The 23,272-nt window shown below is 33.8% G+C and overlaps 1 protein-coding gene across 4 annotated transcripts in view; it reads left to right on the forward strand.

Annotated features, from left to right (window-relative positions):
- The window catches only part of ERBB4 (erb-b2 receptor tyrosine kinase 4), a 942,163-nt gene that overhangs the window by 790,903 nt on the left and 127,988 nt on the right, over window positions 1–23,272 (forward strand). For all 4 annotated transcript variants that reach the window (XM_004674330.2, XM_004674332.2, XM_004674329.2 and 1 more), the window contains exon 20: window positions 6,099–6,284. In XM_004674330.2, the coding sequence (XP_004674387.1) occupies window positions 6,099–6,284 (186 nt within the window). The remainder of the gene's footprint in view (window positions 1–6,098; window positions 6,285–23,272) is intronic.

Genomic DNA, 23,272 nt, shown 5'->3' on the forward strand with positions numbered 1-23,272 from the left:
GGTGAATCCTCTCAATCGCCCCCTCATCTCTGGCCTGTACCCCAGTCTGTATGCATAAATAAATCTTTAAAGAAAAAAATTATTGAATGGGTTCTCCTAGAATCAAGAATCTCCTAGAACCTTATCGGTAAACATGACTGTAAAACCATGAGTAAATTTTAATCTACAATGGCTTTCTGGAATTTTATTAAGAGGGTATTAACTTTAAGTAGTTGAGCATAAATTTTGCTTACATGACTTATTCAAAAAGGGATTGTTAGTGCCTGTTAGAATGTTACTTCCCATTCCCATTAGTGGGTTAACAGTGATAGTTCTTATTAGTATAATGAATAATGGCCACAAAACCAGCTTGTGTTAGCTAATTATCAACTGACATTAGCTCATAAAGACAAACTTTGGTGAAGAGAGTCTTGATCATGGAGACAACGAGAACTAGATTCAAATTCTGGCTTGTTTCTTGGATAACTTTAAGATCTTGGAAAATTGCTTATATTTTCCAAACTAATCTCATTATCAATTTATTAATTCAAATTCTGGCTTGTTTCTTAGATAACTTTAAGATCTTGGAAAATTGCTTATATTTTCGAAACTAATCTCATTATCAATTTATTGACATGATAACATCAGATTGACAACATTGAGCTCCTAAATAATGCCAGGCACAGCTCAACAAAAAGTAGCAGTTATTACAATCTGATGGAATTCTTTCATAGGTGACTTTAAAGGAGACATCAATATGTTTGTTAATAACCAGAATTATATAAGAAGTAAATATAGGTTTTAACCTAGCATTATTTTTACAGAAATTAAAAACTGAAAGTAGTAGATATGATTTTCAAGTTAATACTTATTCTGTCTCCTTAGTGATCAATCTATAACCTCTTTAGCCACTGATATTTTATTCTAATACTGGTGGTTTGCACTTTCAATCTTCATGACATATTCCATGATCCATGTTCCTAGATCCATGTTGGATCTTGCTAAGCTTATTCTTCTAAATCATTTCCAATATCTAATTCTCTTTCTATAAGTTTGTTGTGATTAATCATTAGGCAATAAAATGTGTCTGCCCTAACTGTGAGCATTCACCAGTGCCTCTTGATCTCTGTTATCTATTTTAACTTTGTGATTAACTATTAATACTTATGTTATGGTTATTGTTTATTACAGAGCAAATTTATGTAGACCTTGGCCTTCTTTGCAACTTCTTAAACTAAATTTCGACCTTCTCCTAACTCTTCCTGATTACTGTAGAGGGACTATAAAAGCTAGTGCCATAAAACATATAGACTATTGTAACCACTGTGGCCTCAATTTAAAAAAGAAATAAAATAATAAAAAATTTACGTTATTTAAATTCATTTTAGAGAAAAGAAGCCAGCACTTAAAAGTTGTATCAGTGCATCATCTTCTTTCCATGACTGCAGCCCCTGGAAATTACCTGTAGTTCTAATTTCATCTTGTGCCCTTAATATCTCCGGCTAAATTCCAGGCACATGGGCCTTCTCAGAGCTCCAAAACTTAGCAAGCTCTTTGACTTGTTACTCTTATTTTTTTTATTTGTTTCTTCTCATAATTCTTATTTCAGGATGTATTTCCTGAATTGCCTACCTATATTAGCCCAATAACCACCACCTTTTTTTTTCTGTCATAGTGCCCTCTTTATTTTATTCTCCTTAGTGCTTAATTTAACTTTGTGCTGTTCCTGTTTTCTTTTTGTTTTCTTCTTTTTTTGGTTGTCTCTCTCCCAATAAAACCAAAGTTCTATGAGGAAAGACAGATTATTTTAGATCCAACTTCAATCTGAGTGTCAGACACATACTGAATCTTCAATAAATATGTTCAAGCGCGTAAACATACAACAAAGGCATACAAAACAAATTATGAAGTCAATTCAGTGTAACTATAGTGCTAAGGTGAAAGAAAAGAGGAAACACAGAACAGAGAATTCCACCAATCATCACAAAGTTCTTTGATCTATGTGACAGTGTGAGTGTACACTAATTGTAAGAAACAGCCTCTCCATGGGGAACAATGTAAAATGGAGGTAGAAAACTTTTGACTGAAGATCAGGAGGATCCTATTCTTCATTATGGTAGTTCACAAAAATGACAGGAGAAGTCAGAGAGGATTACTGAGGCCACTGACAATGTGAATGAACTTAAATCATAGCATATTCACTCAGCCTGTATAATTGCTATTCACCTACTTGTACAAGTAAATATTATTTATTCTACATATGAAAAGACAGATGCGGTTTTATTTATTTTATTATCTGGGTACCATCTGCAGCAAAGCAAGTTTGTAAAACATTATTATGGATCATGCATTAATGCCATCATCTTTATCTTTCTTTTTGTCGTGATCATTAACTCTCGTTGTCTCTAGGACAGGAGTCCAGCTTTGAGTATTCAAAAATCTGCTGATTTTGCATTGTGTACTGTTTTATATATCAACATTAATTTTCTATCCTTTTTTCTCTGTCTCCCTTTTTTTATCTTCCTTATCCCGAATACAAAGATTTTTTGCCATTTTCATCTGGAAAGTATTAAATTAATGGTCCATAGACACAGTGAAACAGTGAAATTCTGATGAAGTTAACATTTTTTTAAAACAAGTTTTCATTAACTATAAATGTTTTCATTTTATGGAACGACTAAACATCATGATTGAGAAAACAGGTTTAAGTGGCAAGGCATAAACCTCTGAAAGCTGGACAAAATGATACCCTAATGTGACAAATGATATTGTTCACTTTTCCTTCTGTACAAAAATGTCTTTCCTTCAGACAGAAATAGAGGTACAAATAGCCCAGGCTGGAGAAGAACGGTACACATGCTTCAGTGCTTTTTGTCTTTGCCCTGGTAGTTGCTGGGTAGTTTTGAAAAATGTCCTTATTCAAACTATACCTCATTATTAAGAAAAATGTTCTTGCATTAAAGAGTTCTGTGTAGCACCTGTTACATCTTTCCCTCTGTCCAGTGAGAAAATGCTTTTAATTCACCTACAAAAAACGTATAAAGCAAAAAGCAAAACAAAGACAGAATGATTTTATTTCTGGAAACATAGATAATGCACCTATCCACTTGTATTTCTTTCATGGCCAAAGTGACATTTTCTAGTGACAGCAGCAAAGATTCCAAAATTGCTTCCAGAGGCCACACACAGAGATAGGTAACAGAGGACATTATCATTTTAACACAGAATAATTTATTGAAACCCAACACTCCATTATTAAAATATTGGAATTTTTTTCTCTTTCCATCCCACTCATCACTCTAAATGAATCCACATTCTCTTTCCTTTATCTAGTCCCTATCCCCCAAAAAAGCCATCTGCTATTTCCTTTATGAAAAAATAAAACCTACAATTAGTGTCTTGTTCATCTTTTCTTTCTCAAAAAAAGAGAACTATTATGCAAATACTCTGCAATTTGGTTTCAAATACGCTTTGTAGTGTGATGAGCAATTTTCCTTAATACAACCCCAGCTTTTTTGCCAGGACTTACTAATAGATTTTTTTAAAAGAGAACTTTCATGTGACTTTTTTGCACTCGTCTGATGTAAACTTTTAAAATGCATATTTAGGATAGAGTTATTACTCCTTGAGTTGTAAAATAATTTTAAAATATTTTACATTTCATTCAAAAAGAAGATCTCTGATGTAACCACAAAACCATTCTTTTACCTTAAAATCTCATATTTTTCCTTATCTTAAGAAATGGCTTGTGCCAATTAATATCCTCAGAAAGTCAAAGAACTGTTTTGTTTGTGTTTTACTTAAAGTATTTGATAAGTGAGGATGCTTTACTTTGAAGCACAAATATGTTGTTTAATTTTAGTTCCCCCTCAAGTCATAATTGGACATAATTCTTTTGGGGGTGGCTGATATTGGGTGCTTAGGAGAGTCTCCATTAACAAGACAAGCATCAGAGAGCAAAATGTTAGTAGAACATGTTTACTATCTCAGGGAGCTGCCTTGTGTTATAAATCAGAAAACCCAAATCCTAGTATTTGGGCTCCTTTCTCCCTAGTATTTGGGTCTCCTTTCACTGAGTCCTGCCTGGGTCCTGCTTAGTGTTACCACCTAAAGGTGCTAAGGTTCCTCTGGGTGCCTCGCAGTGCAAACTCCAAGTGTTGCAGTGGTGGTGTGTTCAGCAAGGAAGCAGAGAAACGGGTGCTCTCCTGTTCATCACTTGTTTGGCTCCCTAGGGTCGCTGGAAAGATGGGAATTGGACGAGTTAATTTGCTTGGAAGCCATCTGAAAACAAATTTCAGTCCTGCTCACAAAGACTCACACAGTCTTTTATGTTTGACCTACTAATTATTTATTGCTTCTCTTTGGCTTATGCACATTCTTTCTCTGGGAAATACTGCTTAACCCTCCCTTACTCTAAACATCAAATGTTACACCTATGTAAAGCTCTACTTGTATCCATCGAATTCATATCCTCCATCACACATACCCAGTGACTCTAAACAATGCAGACTTAACCAAAGTCAACACCATTAAAAAAGTGACGTTAAAAAGTGGATACCCCTCTCATAGCTTTAAAGTAATAATAATAATAGTCAATACTTCTACAAGGTTAATGATAAAAGAAAAGTCTCTAACCTTATTCCCCCTTCCCTTATCGCATTTCCACTGTCCAAAGGAGTCACTTTTCAACCAACTAGCAATTTCTCATGTTACTTGATTCTTTCTGTGGAGAGATTATGCCCATAATGTCAGCCTTTAGTTTTCAGATTTATGCATCATATACTAACACCTCCTTCCCTTCATTTCCCAGCATAGTCCTGTGACTTTTGTTTATGTCAATATTTTGTGTTTACATTGTTATGATTATAGACGATCCTCATGGTCTAGTGTAGTACATATATTCTTTGCATACCTTGTGTTTCACCTCATATAGTTTTCTTTTACTTTTGTGTATTTTTCTATATGTCTACCAATAGTTTGACCTTCAAGTTATGCAAGAAAAATATATGTACTTTTACTGGAATTTAACCTTGTAGGTAATCTGTCAATTCTATCTTCCTGGATCACTTTTCTTAGAGTAATGTGTATCAGTACGATCTGACTGAGTTATGTCTGTCTCTCTTTTTTTTTATTTCTATACTATACTTCACGCTCACTTTTGTTTCCTGGATTTAACAATCCCCTCCCTCATACATAACATCTTGAATTTGGTGAGCACATCTAACAGAAAAGAAACATCTGAGCTATATGTATTAAGACAGACATATGTCACTATATATATCCACTCAGCTGAAATTTTGTAGTATATGCAGTTAGAGATTTATACAAACTTTCATATTTTGAAGTCACAACTTTGTTTTGGAGGAGGAACTGAAAAAAGGTTCCAGTGTTCACCGTATACAAGTTGATATGGTCCTACCGTTTTCACCAAAGTACTTACTTCCAACATGCAAAAATCCATAGTCCATAATCCTTTTAGTTTAACCTAAGGATTGAGAGGTAGAGTACACAATTTTCATGTTAACAAAATCTAATAATTTATACTTTTAAATTTCATTTTTAAGGCAACAATAGTTTACACACTGTATATGACTCAGATGTCACACCCAAATAGAAGTTTTTGTAGTCTTACCTGTCAAATTTTATGATTCTAAGAATAAGACATCACAATGGTTAACATTGTTTACATTTTTTTAAATTTGTATTATCCTTCTCTTCCTGCAAATAAATTCATTTACATAGATTTTTTTTTTTAAACCAAGAACCAAATATCAAAAGTTAAAATCCACAGGGTTGGACTTTACTTTTTTTGCAGTAAATAAAATCTAACAGTCTATATTCCAGAAAGAAAATACTAATAATTTTATGTGCAATTATCCTGTAACAGTTTCAATTTTAGTAAGTACAGTCTTTGTTTTTCATTTAATTTCACTTGAATTAAATCACATTAAAAGTATAATGTCTACCATCATTTCGTCTTTTAGTTTTTAATTGATTCCATCCCAGTTAATTCCATTGAGTATATTTTAAAAATCATTATCAGCACTATTAGTACATCAAATAACTATAATTTTTAAAGAAGGCTGAGTTGAAATGATGATGTTATATTGTTTCCATAGGAAGCTCTGATCATGGCAAGTATGGACCATCCTCACCTAGTCCGGTTGTTGGGGGTGTGTCTGAGCCCAACCATCCAGTTGGTTACACAGCTTATGCCCCATGGCTGCCTGTTGGATTATGTACATGAACACAAAGATAACATTGGATCACAGTTGCTGCTTAACTGGTGTGTCCAGATAGCTAAGGTAAGTGCCCATCCCTTTCTATAGCAATAGCTTTTCTGGCTTCAAAACCCCTAATCTAGGACATCTGACTATTGAAGACATGTCAGTTTTTTTAGTCTACTTAAATAAATAAATTATCATTATGATATTGGAACACATCGAGAATTATATACATTCAAACTACAAATCAAATTCATACTATGCTTTATTTTATTTTTGGATTGTTGTACTATTCTGTTTATGTTTTATTAACCCAATTTTAAAATGAATAGCTATCAGGTCAGAAAAAAATTAATTTCATACTGGACTTGTTTGGCATTTTGTTTGACTTTGCATTGTTAGTTGAAAAATAAAATTCAAGTAAAAAATTACATTTGAATCATTCCATTTTTAGACTATTTAATTAGAAAGTCCATGCATACCATGTGAATTATTTTCAGTATTTGCAAGTGATCACATTCTAAATATTTTCCTAGACAATTTGATATCCCCAATTGGTCTTTAAAAGCTGGGGTTTACTTTTGTTCTACCAGAAGGTCTTCTTTATAAAGAAAGTGACCTAGATCTTAATAACTTGGTGATGGGTTGGGAGGGGCTCAGAGATGATCTCAAAAACAGCTACTCATCACCATGGTCTTTCTCACCAGATTTATCTATAATATTTCAAAAGAGACCAAGACTAGATACATTATATGTTCTTCAAATTTAAATCTTGGCTCAAATTTTTAAAGTACTACAGGAGCCAAGCAGAGCATTTATACTTTGCTTTCTATCAATGTAGAATTTCTGGTATAGTTTTTCCATGGTCAAGCAAACCATTAATGATTATCTATATCAAAAATAATTTTTGAAAATGTTCTCTTTCTAGATATGAGTTTTAATTTACTATTTATTTTTGTTTACATCAAAATATGATCAGATACTTATAAATATTATAAATATGTTCACCGTTGTATAATATAAATGCCAAAGTGTTAGGTTAAATATCTCTAACCTAGGTCTTTTTAAAATCCAATGACGAAACCTACATTAGACAAAGAAGTAATTTGAGCTAATTCTTAAAATCCAATCCTGAAAGTGTTATTTGATGGGAAATTCTGGCTCAGATTTATACTATAATTCTTAATATGGTTTCCTATGGCAATGTACTATAAGTTTGTGAACATTATATGTTAAACTCTTTAATGATTTTTCATGGTAATAAACTTTGAAATATGTCTTCCAAAGCTGACTTAATTCTCTAAGAACGTTTGTAATTTATAAGGTGAGTCAAACATGCAAAAGAAATTCTCAAATCATCACTGTAATTGAAAACAAAACTGTTTCATATTTCTTAGCTTTTTTCAAGTTCCTTTATAATTTAGGTTTTGTCCTTAGAAATTCAGGGTACGAATATATCATTTATGCAAGACTGTATGCTCTGATAGTGGAAAACTACTTCTTGTTCTCATAATAATTACGCTAATTTAAAACTTTCAGGCTTTGCAGATACCATTCCTTTGCATAGGAGAAGGGATCTCTCCTCATAGTTTCTTGATTCACATAACATGATCTTTTCATCCATCAACATGTATTGGGATTCATCTTTTAAGAGAGTTCCCCTAGTAAAGTTTTTGTCTCCAAACAGAAGTAAATTCTTTCTTGTCTGTATTAGTTTATTTGCTATATTTTGAGTACATTTTTATTATTTAAATGCTTTGCTGTGTGTTTTCATAACTCTTAGATTGTATTGCAAACTTATTTTGCCATATTCCTTCGATAAATATTTGTGGACATCTACTATGTGCCAGAAACTAAAACTAACTAAGCAGTAGAGGCATGTACCTAGTTCTTTCTGTTTACCGTTATGGTGTGAACGGACACAGAACAATGAAGTATAGGATTAAAACCTGTAATTCAGATTTTGGAGACAAAACGATTTCAGAGAGTCTTAGTGGAAGTTCTCATTGTATCCTGAGGAAGAAGACTTTAGCATTAGCAAGCACATTTTAGTCAGAGGAAAGATTATGTAGCCCTCTCTGGATAGAGTGAACATGTACTTTGTCACCCAAATAGAACAATTTAAGGAGTGAAAAGAGGCTCTATTACTGTTATGCCATGGCAACAGGTACACAAATGTCCCAAATGTTACAAAATGTGTGGTAAGCCAGTGTAACATGAAAGATTTAGATTTTGTTATAAATGTGGTAGTAGGTAGCTATGAAGCATTTTACCAGGGAAGAGGCACAATCCAATATATATTCTGAAGAGTTCAGGTCAGTTTATATGTAGAGATTTGATTAGGACATATAAGAATGGCAATAAAGATAGCAGTTAGAAGTCTAGAAGTAATGCAAATGAGGATAATGAAATTATTTCAAGACTGATGTAAGACATATGATTACTGATTAACTCTAGGTGATGTTAGAGGGGAAAGAGAATAATGTCATTCCCTCAGATGAAGAAAGCTAAAGGGTTGCATAAAGCTGTAGGATAAAAAAAAAAAAAAAAAAGAGGAAGGTTCACTTCCATATATGACAACTAGAACAAACTTATAGAACATCTAACTGGAGCTGTTGATTAGGTAGTTGAGTTTGGCCAGGACTTTCCTAAAAACTTAGGACTTACAGGTATTTAAATATTTGGGAATGTGAGGGTTGTTAAGGGACTGAGAGGTTCTGATCTCTCTTCTCAATACCTAAAACTGGGTCTTATTTATGGTAGTTGTAGTATTAAATAAATATTTAAAAAACATTAATATATAAGGAAAATACAGTAATCTGCCCATGAGGAAGGAGTTCCTCCTTCATTTTTTTCCTCCTTTGGGCAGAACAGTGGATTGGAAACAGAATTAGAGTCAGAAGAACCCACATTGGTGTGTTGGCATCTACTCTTTGGTTTTGTGAGTTTGAATAAGTTATGCACCTCACTGATTTTTTTCAATGTACATATGGAGTGATTAATTGTTGCACTTTTTTTCCTCATCAGCAAAATGAATTGACAAGTATATCTCTGTGTCAGGTTGAAAAATGCCTCTCTGCCAGCCTTGCACTATTACCGTCTACCCCCAGAACTGTGAGGGTGTTACTTTGCATGTTAAAAGGATTAAAAAGATATGATTAAATTAAGGATCTTGAAATGATATCCTGGATCATCCAGTGGACCCAGTGGAATCACATTGTCCTTGTAAATAGGAGATAGAAGGATCAGAGTAAGAAGAAAAGATAAAAGGATAGAAGCAAAATGGATGAAGGAAGGAACTACAAGCTGAAGAATTTAGTGTATGTCTAGAAAATGAAACAGGCAAGTAAGCAGACTTACCACCAGAACATTCAGAAGGAATGCAGGCCTGCTGGCACAGAGATTTTAGTCCACTGAGACTGATGTTGGAATTATTATGGCCACTGATGTAAGAAAATAAAATTGTCTTGTTTTAATACATCAAATTTGTGTAATCAATTACAGGAACAGAAAACTTAGACCCGTTGCCATAATGATTTGCAGAAAATAAATAAAACTGCCTCTAGATCTGTGCACTCTAGGCCTATAGGTTCCTGGCTCAACTCCTAGAATATGAAATGTTTAAAAGAATGTCCTTTATTAACTATCAGCAAAAACCCTCAGAACAGAGAATGGTTTTAGAAATGTCTGTAAAATATGGGTCTGAGTAAACACACATATTTTACAAATAGCTATTTCAGTAAATCTTGGGTTGGCTTTTTCTTTGTGTCCAATTCCTACTGTAAAAGAAAGAGACTCCTGTAAGTGAGATATCATCATAATTGCTCAGATACCACTTTATTTTGACTGCATACCATTTTTTTGTTGACAAAGTTGAAAGGAGACTAGATGATACTGTAAAATGGCCAATTTATATTTGTAGGATAATATACTCATTGAAACTAACAGTGTGTTGAAAAAAATAATAGTCACAGCTAACTTTTAGTGCTTACTCTGCACAAGTACTATTCTGTATATTTTATTTATAAGCTAATTTGTCTCACCACACAATAACTGGTCATTATTATGTCTGTTTCACAGAAAAGAGAAAGCAAGAAGCAGAGAATTTAAGTAACTTCAGTAAATTAACACAGTACAATAAATAGTGAAATCACTAAATTATATTTTTAATATCTAAACAAAAGTATTTAAAAATATTTTAATCCATATCACAAGGCTTTACCCCATTATTCCATTGGTACATTTTCAACACAATTTTGTGTAATTTTAAAAAAGTACAAATTTTATACATCAAAATGGTTTGCTTCTTATGAGAAGCCATGTTTATTCTACATATGCTACATTTGCAACTTGATTTAATTTGCTAAGCAAAGCAGAACATGTTATTATATAATGTTCATATAATGCCATATGCCTTCCTATTGCATTATGAATCCAAGATAGAAGTTAATGGTACGATTTCTTCTTTTTGCAGTTATTGTTACCACATTGGACAAGCAGTTTTTAAAAGATGACTTAGCAGATTCTGAAAAGTGTGTGTGAGTTTAGATGAAGGCTCTTCATGATGAATAACGCTGATTGCGACTGAGGCCATGTAGATAAAGCCCATATTATACACCTGGTATCTGCCTGATGCTATATGCACATTGTGTTTTAATCTTTATTGAAACTCTTAGTAGCTGTGGTTCCTTATTCTGGTTTATGAAGTGAAACGTGTGCAAAGTTAAGTCATAAGGGACATAACAGCACGTTGAGATACCTGAGTTTTCTACCAGGTCACTCAATATTAACCTGAGCCAGGTCTCTCTAATTTTTTTAGACACACACACACACACACACACACACACCTATCATGGCACCTTAAGATCATATGCTGTCTTCAAAAAGCAGTTTTAAATTTGAGGAGAGCTATATGGATTTCTATTGTAGTTGTGTCTCATCATCAATCCCACAAAAGAAAATACTCTGTCACAGATAACATTTTTATTTTCTTCATAATAATGTATTATTGTTTTATGATCAACATCTGTGTCCACTTTTGAAGAGAAAGTACTAGATATTCAATTAAGGATATGGAATTTTCAACTGCTGTCTTATTTATAAAATATGATAAAGCAAACTCAAACTGTTCTGTCAACTGTTATGCAAAATAGATATGGATCACAAGTAAAACTATAAGTTAAGAATATAAAATGTCTAGTCTGGCACTAGTTTGCATTAGTCAAATAAACTTTAAAACCAGATTAACTGGTTTACATCCTAAACCTGTCATTTACTAGCTGTGCGACTCTAGATAAATTAATCTCTCATCTGTGCCTCCTGAAAATGGAGATAATAAAACACCTCTTAGAACAAACTTTCAAAAATAAAGTAATATCTATAAGATGCTAAAACACTGCTTAGTGTTGAGTAAAAATGTATATTTTGTGTTATTTGGGAAAACATCTGATAAGAACAAAATGAGAGACAGGTGCATATGTAGTCAGAACATACTGGTGATGTAATTTGTTAACTAATTCTTAAATCCAGATATATAAGATCTGGTGTTTGTTCCTAAATCATTCTTGGTACTGAAGGAGGGAATCTATATTCAATATTTACTATTTCTGAAATCTGAAAGAAAAGAATTTGTGTCTCCCATTCTAATGTGCTTTCCTAAGATGCTTTTCTATATGTGCTGTTCACAACCTCTAATTTGAGAGGAATAAACTGAATTATTTGTAATAGAAACTACATGTGAACCCCCATTTCACAAAAAGCTGAGATCAGTGGTAGTTCTTTCAATAAAACAGTTCATGACTCAGAGAAGCAAACAGAAAACTTAAGCCATGATGGTATTTACACCATCTAAAATTTTACCAAGACACTGTCAGCTGGACCACTGCAAGCTAGTCCCAAGAATGAAGATTTGAACTTCAAATCACAGACAAATCATTGATTATTTCATGAAGATAGTGTGTTCAATTTTTTTTCCCTAATAAGATTACCTTATAAGGGAATTTTGGGAGAGGTATCTTTTTAGCCCTTTTGCCCATTTTTTGATGGAGTGATTTACTTTATTTAAAGAGTTTCAACAACTCTTTGTATATCTTCGTGCTCAGTCCTTTATCATTGTATTGTGTGCAAAAATTTTCTCCCAATCTGTCTCTTAGTTTTATGTAATGTTTATTTTGCTATACAGAAGTTCTTTAATTTGATGTAGCCCCAGTGGTAAAAATTAAAAGCAGTGAACAACTATAAACCTGAGACATTTTATAGTGGTGGAGAGGGGAATGGGATAAAACTGGGGTGGGAAGAGAGCTTGGGACTGTGGTGATGGCACATGGGTGAAAAGGTGGTGGAAAGTCCATAGGGATTACAACTGAGACTGAAAAAAATGCATAAAATGAGGAATGATGTAAAAAATAAATTGTAAAATGTTTTAAAAAGAGAATTTTTGCAGAATCTCTATCCATACTTTAATTAGAACCTTCATAATTAGACACTTGAGATTTGACTCTTAAAGGAAAGTATTTATGGTCTTTGTTTAACTAAAAAGGACTGTTTTATTAATTCATTTAAAAAAAAAGATGCAACAGCACAATTCCAAGATGTAAATTCAAGAAAGAACACAAAACACTCCCCAGTTTTTCGATTCTACTGGGAAAGATCCTTTAATAAACCCTACTGGACAAAATCCTCCGTAGTGTCACTACAGATGAAGGATATATTATTTACAAGATTTTAAGGAAACATTTAGAAGGAAATAGTACACTGTGTTCCAGGTTTGGCTCCACCCCTCATTGTGTGTAGCTTAGGCAAATTCCATAATAACTCTAAATATTTCCTCATTTATAAAATAGACAATAGTCTATAGTTGTCAAGCTGGTGTGATACAAACATCAGAATAATAATAATGTTTACTTTTAACATTATTGTATGTAAAACAGTAAAATGTGTCAATTTCTTCAAATCTAGTCTGATTCATGGTAATGCTTAGTAAATGCTGACAACTTTTTTTTTTAATCATACAGAACATGATTAATTTCATAAAAGAATTACTGTCCGTTGTTTTAAAGTGTTCACTGGAAGGTTTAAAAGACCAGTTTTCCCACAGAGGGTTTCTCTCTCATTTTCTCATGTAAAACAAAAGTAAATACGGTCCAACATAGCAGATTGGAGAAACATTGTGTTACTTTTATTGTAAATTAGAATTGTTCCAGCTTAGTGTTCAGCTATCAGTTTGGTTAGGAATTCCTCTTTAATTGGGCATTGGGAGATTCTCATAAGGGTTCTCCTAGGGATATTGGAGAATCTCATGAAACATATGTGGTACTTGGCAAATGGGCAGAGCTCCATTTTCCAGCCCTTGTAATTGGGAGGTGAGAGTGAGCTCAGAGCAGCAGCTTTCTTCCCATAAACATTATAGCTTCCAACCATGGCCTTCTCTTATTGTTATTTGGCCTACAGTGTGTTTATTTCCCATGAATCTGGATCATCTGCATGGTGCTAGATATTGGTGGGGCTAACTCACATATCAGAGATTGGCTGGCGGGAAGTTTCTCTGGACTGTGATGTTTGTGGTGATTGGAATGACTGGACTTCGCTTACATAATTCTCCTCCATCAAACCCAGGGTCATATTCCCACAAATCCTTGCCTCAGAGCTTGGGCATCCATTCACACAGCTATGTCCTGGGAGGCCTGGCATCTTTGTGGGCAAAGAGTGAGAACGAAAGCATAGAACCCTCTACTTTCAACCCACTCCCAGCCTCCTTCTGGAACTGCTTCCAATAATTCCACCCTCCTTTTCCAGTACTAGAGAACCTAACTTTCTTTCTTCAGGCTGGTGATTTCAGTCTCTTTTACATCCCATCCTCACCTACACTGCTTGAGAGAAGTATGTTGACTTCTCAAACAAATCCAATGTGACTTTTCCTGGGTGCTGGTGTCTTAGAATTGCAATTTTAGATCCTACAAATACTAAAACCCTTTCAAGTTGGAGAGCACACACTGGAGATACACAGATTTTCCTAGTTATTTTCAAGCAACAACTCAAACTGCAAATCTTTTTTCATAGAAAAAGATTTCTATGTATACAAAAAAAAGTGAAAGTAATACATAAATTTCATTGATAGGACCTAGTTCAAACAAGCTCTTTTGTAGAGGTAGTGATTCTTTAAAACTATTAATATCAGAAATTGTTGAAGTTTTGGCCCAGCAAGCAGTCTCCTCAAGTTATTATTTGAATGAGCTAAGAAAAATATTCATGAAATTATTTTGTTAAGTGAGTTAGTTCTGTAAAGTCTAAACAGAATTGAGCAAATAGCAGCAGCAGCAGAAGGTGTGGGGAGGATTTCATGGAAACTTGAGGTTTCCCTGGTTCCTCACACTCTGACTTTATGAGACTGCCGCGGTGTCTGGGTTAAAGATGGGGAAACTGAAGCCTAAATAGGTGATCATTTGAGGTCACGGTGCTTCATAGTGACATAAAAATAAATAATCATAATAATTTAAATCCTCATATCAGCCTAGACCACCAAGTGGCCTTCACCCAAGACCCCTAACTCTGGCTCTATAGAATCTGTTGACTTGTTTATAATTTAGATGAAATGACTACTACAGTGTCAAGGGAGAATCAGTCTAAACAAGTGAGGTTTATGCCTCTTGTAATAACTTTCAAAACAATCTAATGATTTTTTTCTGTTCTCATAGCAAATTATATATATATATATATATATATATATATATATATATATATACAAAATTAGATCATAAGAACAAAATAATTGTTAACAAAAGGGAAGGGGGTCAGGTATATCAAATTAGGTAAGAGATCAGTTGTATAGTTGTATGCTATAGGATATAATCTTGAATTTTGATGGTGAACATACTATAATATATATATATATATAAATTAATTTATAATGCTGTACACTTGAAACCTAATGTACAAACCCATGTTACTTCAGTAAAAAGTATAAAGAATACATTAAAGAAGCAGTTAGCTTATTTCTGTTTGCAGGTACTTTTGTCTTTTAGTTCACTTTCCAAGTCTTTTTTTTTTTTCCTCCTCTCATCTCCACCAATAATTTCTCTCTATCTTCATATCAGAATGTCTTATAACACTGCAGCCTCCCAAACTAGTGATAAAGCACCTGGCTGAGTTTGAATTGTGTTTATTCTCTCCTTGAAACAATCTCATGCTTTTTATTGATGTGCCAAATTCCTTTTGTCTTAAAAAACGGAAAATTTTAAGGGGTAGTCGGGGAAAAGAGAAAATTTCAATAGTACTACATGAAAATGAACTTTATTGAGAAAGTTTCTAGAGCGCAGGTCCCAGAATTGCAATGAAGCTTTAATTATTTCCTGGGGTTTGCATGAGCTATGAAGACCTCTCACTTAGATAAGAAGCCATTTAGTTTGTTTCTTGTCTAACCTATAAAATAGCCAACTTCCCTTTTACTTGGTGTTGCCTGTGGCTTTGTGAGCGTGCTGAGCAACACTAATTCAGCTCAGAAGTGACTCCATTTCATAAATGGCAAATGTTTCGTTCAGCCACTATACACATTCACAAAGTAAAGAACTTAATTTCCTTACTGTAAATTTATGTTTCAGCTAGTAATTTTAATTTTTTTTGGGGGACAGAAAAGTGAAAGCTAGCCAATCCAAATGGGTCAAAATGTTTATCTTGTGTGTAAAGTGTTCACAATTCCATCTATTAGTCATAATTATGTGAAGCTTGGTATTGCAGCAAATTTTAGGAGCCCAGTGATTTTCTCAAATGCAGAATCAAAGTAGCAGGACTATCTGGCTTATTGCCCCCCTATGGTTTTTGTTTCTAAAACTGTACAGGTAGATGGGTGTTACATCTTTGCTCTCAGGAAGTGGTTACATATATATTCATGATGTTTCCAATATATGCACGCCATTTCCCCTACAGATTTCAAAATGTGTATAGTAATTCAGGAAGACAGGGCTTGCCTCTTTCTGCACATCTGAGAAACAGGATGAAAAGATGAAATTATTTTACTAGAAACAGGGAGAAAATTTTAGTGTGGCATGAGACAAAACACAGACTCACTTCCTCTATGCCTCTCCAGTTCCTTCTACAGAGAGGCCTTTAATTTTTTCCTTTCATTTTTTTTTAAAGATTTATTTATGCATACAGAACTGGGGTACAGGTCAGAGGTGCAGGGGCGGTGAGAGGATTCACCAGAGATAGTGCGGGGCAGAACAGGCAGATCAATGAAGTATACTGCTGAGGGAAGCAGCAGGCGGGCTAGGAGAGGTGTGCTGCACCTTGTGGGTCATCTCCAGGATAGGGATCGACCTCTTGCTGAAATGGTTTTGGCTTCTTAGTGCTGCTGTGCTTTAACCTGCTGCATCACGAGACAGGGCCCTTCCTTTCATTTGTAAATAATGACAGATGATCAGGAAGTTACAAAAATTCTAAGGATTGGTTCCATTTGTCACTCAGTGTCCCAAAGGATAATATATCGCTTCACTGTAATTCAGAAGTGCAGCCAGGGATATGATATTGTTACAACCACAGAACTTCTTCTGTTTTCACCAGTTTTACATAAATTATTTGTATGCTTATCTGTGTGTAGTTTTCTGCAATTGTATCATGTGTTAGCTCTTACAACCACCACTACAATCAGGATACAAAACTATTATGACTGTACCTTCTCTTTATTATCACACACACCTCTTAGTTCTTTCTTTAACTTGTTCTCAAGCCTTGCTATGATCCTTATGCATAACTCTTATTTTATAAAACATCTTCTGAATTTACTGCATTTCATTTATTAAAGCCCAAAAAACTATTTCATTCTAGCACTAGTAATTTGAAAGAGGTTGACTTCAAATAATATTCCCTGTAGATTTGTACAAAAAAAAAAAATTAGAACAGTGACTTAAAAAACTTGGACTTGTATATTCATATAACCTAAGAGGGATACGGCAGTCAAATTGTGGTATAAGATCCTCTTACAATTATTTACTGGGAACATCTATACTCCTACTTCTACACCTTCTAATTCCTTGGAGAGTGGCTTAGCAGGTCACTGGCTGCAGAAGAGAGATAGCCCAATCAAACCCAGAAGGGCAGAGAGCCAGAGGGAGGAAAATTAGGTTAATAATGAAGACTGACTGAACATGAATTAGAGAAAACAGTTAAGCTCTATGCCAGTCTTCTACCTTCTGAGACAGTTCAAAAATTTAGTATGATTTTATTTAATATCAAATGCAATGAAATAAAATATACATACCTTGCATGTTATGAATCTATATGTATGCATGGGCATAAGTATGCCTAGAACATACATGTTACATGTCTGATATTTTATGTCTTGAATAAAATATCAGTAACAGACTCATATTTTGAGTTTATAATCAGTTTATATTGCCAGAATTTTACAATACCCAATTTAATATGGAAAATTGTGTAAGATAGGAAGAGATATTAATGACATGAGAAGAACTACTAGGTTAAAAGTATGTACAGAATTTTACCTTCCATTTCTACATCTGATGTTTTAAAAAGAGCTTGCTGGCAGCTGTTTGTTATTTTTCATCAGGCTAAGGTGATAGATGAGTAGAATATAAGTGTAATTTGGGAAAAGAGAGGTGAGCTGAGTGGTTATGAGCACAGGAAGAAGAGTGGCTGTGGGTCAAAGATTTTATCCTTCATTAAACATCCTTTTCTTAAGCTCAGTATCTAAAACACCACACAGAGAACAAAGGATGAGTTTAATGACAGTCATCTATCAGCCAGCCAGATTTGAAGCTTCAGGATCCTGCTATTCCCAGTGCTCCGTGTCTTGACAAGGCTAATTGTATAATTACAATACTACATCACCCACTCCTGGTGCACTTGCACTGGCAAGGACCAGAACTAGGGACTCTGATGATTATCACCCCAAGCAAGCACATTAGCATGAATACAGTTTACTAATGGGGCTAGTCTATTAGACATTGTAATATATAAGGTTTAAGTCAAGAATTTTTTTATGAAGTTCCTTGTAGATTAAATTTCAGACTGAGTTAAATTTTTAAATTAAAAACATTTAATTTGTTAAAACAAAATGAATGATTCCCCTGTGTTTTCATGTTCTCTCTATGTGTAATGAATTACCAGTTATTCTACTGACATGAAATATAATTTATAAAACTTTCACCAAGAAAGAACTCAAATATATCTTCCCTAAAAGTTTGAGCCTCATACTTTCTGTTTTGCTTTATTTTTTAAATATCTTAATGTTTTTAGAGTTTCTTAAAATTTTTGACATATCACATTAGCCTGAAATGACTTGGAACCCACTACCAAACTGAAAGAAACTAAAGCAGTCCCTAACTCAAGAGTGTACAGAGAAAAGCCCTCCATGAGTAGATTAAGAAAATTTCGTGAATTCCTGCCAGTTTCTGAGATGCAACCAATCTCCACTGGTGCAGTTGAAACTTTTGTGGAACAGGTTGTTCTTGATAATTTAGTTTCTAATTGATCAGCAGTGACAATTCATGGAAATAACAGTAGTGGATAATAACTGATACATTTTTAATCTAAGTGTTCATGAAAGAAGATCAATCCTGAAATAACCAAGTTAACTGACACTTGTTTTATGATTATGCTTCACATTGTGCTAAGGACATTAATGAAATAGCTCATTTATTTTTTATGAACTATAAAATAGATGTCATTTAAATGAGATAAAATGTAGTATATGTAACTTACATATACTATAACTTACATAAAATGCATATATTACATATGTGTGAAATATAACTTACTTATAATAACATATAACATATGTATATTATAATACCTTGTATAATATATAACATAATACTTTATATAATATATAGCATAATACCTTATAATATTTAACATAATGCCTGGTATGTATTACTCAATATATTATTATTATCAGAAATTGTTGTTTATATTATGCACTATTTACATGAAAATACTGACAGTTGGAAAATCATGCAATTTGTTTAAGACTGCATAGCAAGTGGCATGGAGCTGTGATCTGGCCACGTCTGCATGTCAGCCCTACCACATACTGCCTCTCTCAGGGCCACAATAGTGTATAACCTCGGAATAGGTTTGATAGTATGTGTACCTATTTCCCATATTCAATTTGGATAATTGAAGGGACTATTTCTCAGTTCTTATAATCATCAATAAAATTTAAAGGATAAAAACTACTGTAGTCTAGATACATTGAATAATAATTTTGTGAGGAGGGTGGGAGAACACATATTACGTATACGGATAGAATGGCTTGATTTCTAGAATTACGACCTTAGTCACAACTACTCTTATTATCATCCTCCCATTAAATTTTTTGTATTAAAATATAAGTGAGCTGATAGTTTATTCATCCTCTGCCACTTTGTCTGAGAATGTACCAGTATAATCCATATGACACTGACTGACTATCATTGTATGAAAATGTTTCCATGCAGCGTACTTTAATTGGTTGATTTCTTACAGGACACTAGTGTCTTATTCACAGGTACCCTGAGGTATATGGTCATAAATTTCCCACATTTCCTCATTCATTGCTGCTATGGAAAATCTTCAAAAAAGCAAAAACAAAACTACCTATACTTCCCCAAAAGACTGGCTTGAAAAAACATTATTGAAAACTTCTTTTAAATCAGATTCAAGATATTACAGCAGCACCTGTTAGAGTCTGTCAACATTTCCATTATAAACCTCTATTTTCCAGGTTTATTACTTAGCTGTAAAATTTTCCCATGGACTATGATACAGAATACAGAATTTCAGTCCACAGCAATTTTTATTATCATCGCTCAACTACCGAGATATTTCAAGTCATGATTGTTTCTTAAAAATGTCACAGAAGTCAAATACTTTGGAGGACAGCCACACATTTTGAAGTTCTTTATAAAATGCCACATTAAAAACAGTTTGTTCTTCATAGGAAACAAATAACTAAAATTGCAAAGCCTGAAGGGGAAATTTTGGAGTCCACATGGATTTCCATATGATTTGGGAACTAATTTGATATTTAGATTGAGATTTTTAATATTACTACAATAAGCTTTCAAGAAATTGGCACCATATGGGTTTAAAAGAAATTGGATTGTAGGCAAGGGAGAATTACAATAAAGGCTGAAAATGCAACCCACAAAAATAGTACACTCAGAGCTTCTTAAGTTGCTGCCATCCAAGATAGTGTCTTGTTTGGTTACCTACCCTGCTTATTGGTGAGTATAAGAAAGGCTGGTAAGCAATTTATTGGCTGTAAAAACGCTGGCTGGACTACTGGAGTCAGGAATTTTCTGAGCAAAACTGCCCCTCTGTACTTGATTGAATTTTTTTTGTCAACAAATTGCTACATTGAAGTTCTAAATTTTTCTGTCCTCAAAACACACATAGTACAAACAGAAAATACAGGTTTCTTATCTTCACAGATTTTTCTTCCACCTCTCTCAATATGAGGCATTTAGCAAGAAAGTGCTGCCCAGGTTTATTCTCCTGTACTGGAAGTGAATTGATGTAAAAACATTTGGGACACATACAATGGCTAAATTAACTCTGCTTTGTGTCCTCACAGAATGAGTGGTCTCAGGTCTTAGTTGTAGTCTCTTCTGAGGGATTCTAGTCATTAATAACTCCAAAGCTTTTGGAAACACATTCTTGCAATATGTAAAAGCAATTTACATTTAAGGATAATAGGAATGGGAAAGCAACTAGACAGATGAAGTTTTACTATTTTGGCAACCCTAGTCAAAACCATCAAATAATACTCCCAATTCCATAAATTGGATGGATAAAATATAAAATGCAAATATTTCAAGACAACCTTTGACTTGTCCCCTATATCAGTGAAGTAGATTGTTGTTTGTGGTATATCTCTGTTTTAACAGTGAATATGGTCTAGAATACAGGGGAGATAGCTGTGAAATTATGAAAACTTCTTATAATAAAATGAACTTATATGTTCATCCATGGTAAGCCTAAAAGACACATTTAAAGTCTTTATAAAGTAAAATTATGAAAGTGACTAAAAGTGTTAGTCAAATTACACAGAGATGTATGTATTTAAGTTCTTTTACAGATTCCTTCTACCCAGGCACTCAAACTGAAAACATCTTAATGAAAGGAGGCAAAGAGAAACTGTAGGAGATAATTTAACAGGTTGCATGAGTTATAAATGAACACAACAGAGGCAATTTCCATGGGATTTAAGAACAGGGCAAAGGTCTCTTACAAGTACTGTTGATGGATGGATATTTATGTGTTATATAATTAACCATTTTTGTGGGTTACCATACCAAAAATAAATTACAAATATTCTAATTCAACCCAACTATTCTTTCTCTCTGACTTCAGTTCAGAATCAATTCACTTGACTTTGGCTCACAAATCACATTGAATGTTTAGAAATATAGTCACTCAAATTAGCACAAAACTTCTAGTGGGCCTTTATTCCCAAAGACCCAGAAGTATGACAGTCACAGAAAAGAGCTTGACAAGGCATATGAATCAGTTACATAGCATGCAATCAGACTAGCAGGGGATGGGAAGATGGAGTGAAGTCAGGATCCAAGAATTGCTTCCTCCCTTCTCTCTCTAGTGAAGCTCAGAGCAAAGAGTTTCCTTGACTGTTTTAGAGGAAGGCTGTCTAAGGGAAACCACAAAAGACTGATTCATTCTGATACCCAAGAAGTTCATCACCCAGGGAACCAGTGTAGCATCCTGCGGGCCATTTGCTATGTTTGTCTTTCTGCCTAAGGCACTCACCAATTATGTGTGCTATAAATGTAAGCTGATCTCCCTCCCAGAGGTGAAAGTAAAGGACTAAAAGATGCTTCTATCCTTCAGCTTATTAAAAACGATGGAGTTCCTAGGTGAAATGAAGGTAATAATCCAAGAAGAAACCAGAGAATCAGGACTGATTGGTACCAAATCAAGATTGTGACCAGAGTAAAACCATAGGCCTCCTCCACATATATCAGATTTTTTTGTGTGTGTTAACTAGTTAGTATTTCGAAAACTCAGGTTTTGCATGTGTAAAATGATGATAGTTGAAGTACTATCCTGGCAAAGCTGTTGTGAGTGTTAATATAACTCTTGTGTCAGTGAACATGTGTAAAGAACTTAGTTTAATGATGTCTCCCATACATAGCAATAATTGGATGAACTTCAAAATAATATGATGGGAATAATATATGCAACTATTAAAATCGAGTAGTACAGAAAGGAAAAGATGAGTTACTGGGAAATGTAACAGCCAAAAGTATCTGCACTCATTCTACTGGGTAAAGGGCTGATGAGTGTCTTCTGTTCCATGGAGAGATGAAAGAATTCACATAACCAATTACAAAGATATCTATCCCTGGAGTGTGCTTTGGTATCATTTAAATTTTACTAAGGAAAAGGGAGGCAGCTGTATTGAGTGGCAGACTCTTTCCCAAACATGATTCATAGTGAAAAAACAATACCATTAAGATAGAATAGCTACCTCTCCAGGACATTGTTTTGATACTTTGAATAGGAAGATAGAAGTTTATGAAGACACAGAAGACAGTTTAATTTCTCCTTACTACTCTTATTGAAAAAAGAAAGAAAGAAATTGGAATTAAACAACTATATAGATGAACCTAAATGCAATTTTTTGTTCCTGTGAGTCTTGATGATACTTGTATATATCTCTTGAGGACCAGGCAAAAAAAAAAATCAGGCAAAGTATTTTTTACTAGAGATTTCTATCTTTGGTTAAAAGGCTTTAGAGATATAGAGAAATACCACATTTCACTTACCCACTTCGCTGTCCCGCAAAAAAAAAAAAAAAAGGATGTGCTAAAGTAACTTTGTCTTAAACATAATCACCAAGAAATAAGAGGAGTGAATTGACCTTTTCTTTCAGAAATGAATATAAAACATGTATGGGTTTTTAAAAATGGCCATGTAAAAGTTGTTTAATATCTTTTGGGAGAAAAGAAAATAATGCTCTAGTGACCTTAATCTGATTCAAAATTCAGTTTAAATATCATCATCTTCTTAGACATTATACAACTCTAAAGATTTATTTATTTATTCATACAGAACTG

Source organism: Condylura cristata, unplaced genomic scaffold (assembly GCF_000260355.1).
Source record: "Condylura cristata isolate star-nosed mole 26May11 unplaced genomic scaffold, ConCri1.0 scaffold00002, whole genome shotgun sequence".
In the NCBI taxonomy this organism is placed as follows: domain Eukaryota; kingdom Metazoa; phylum Chordata; class Mammalia; order Eulipotyphla; family Talpidae; genus Condylura; species Condylura cristata.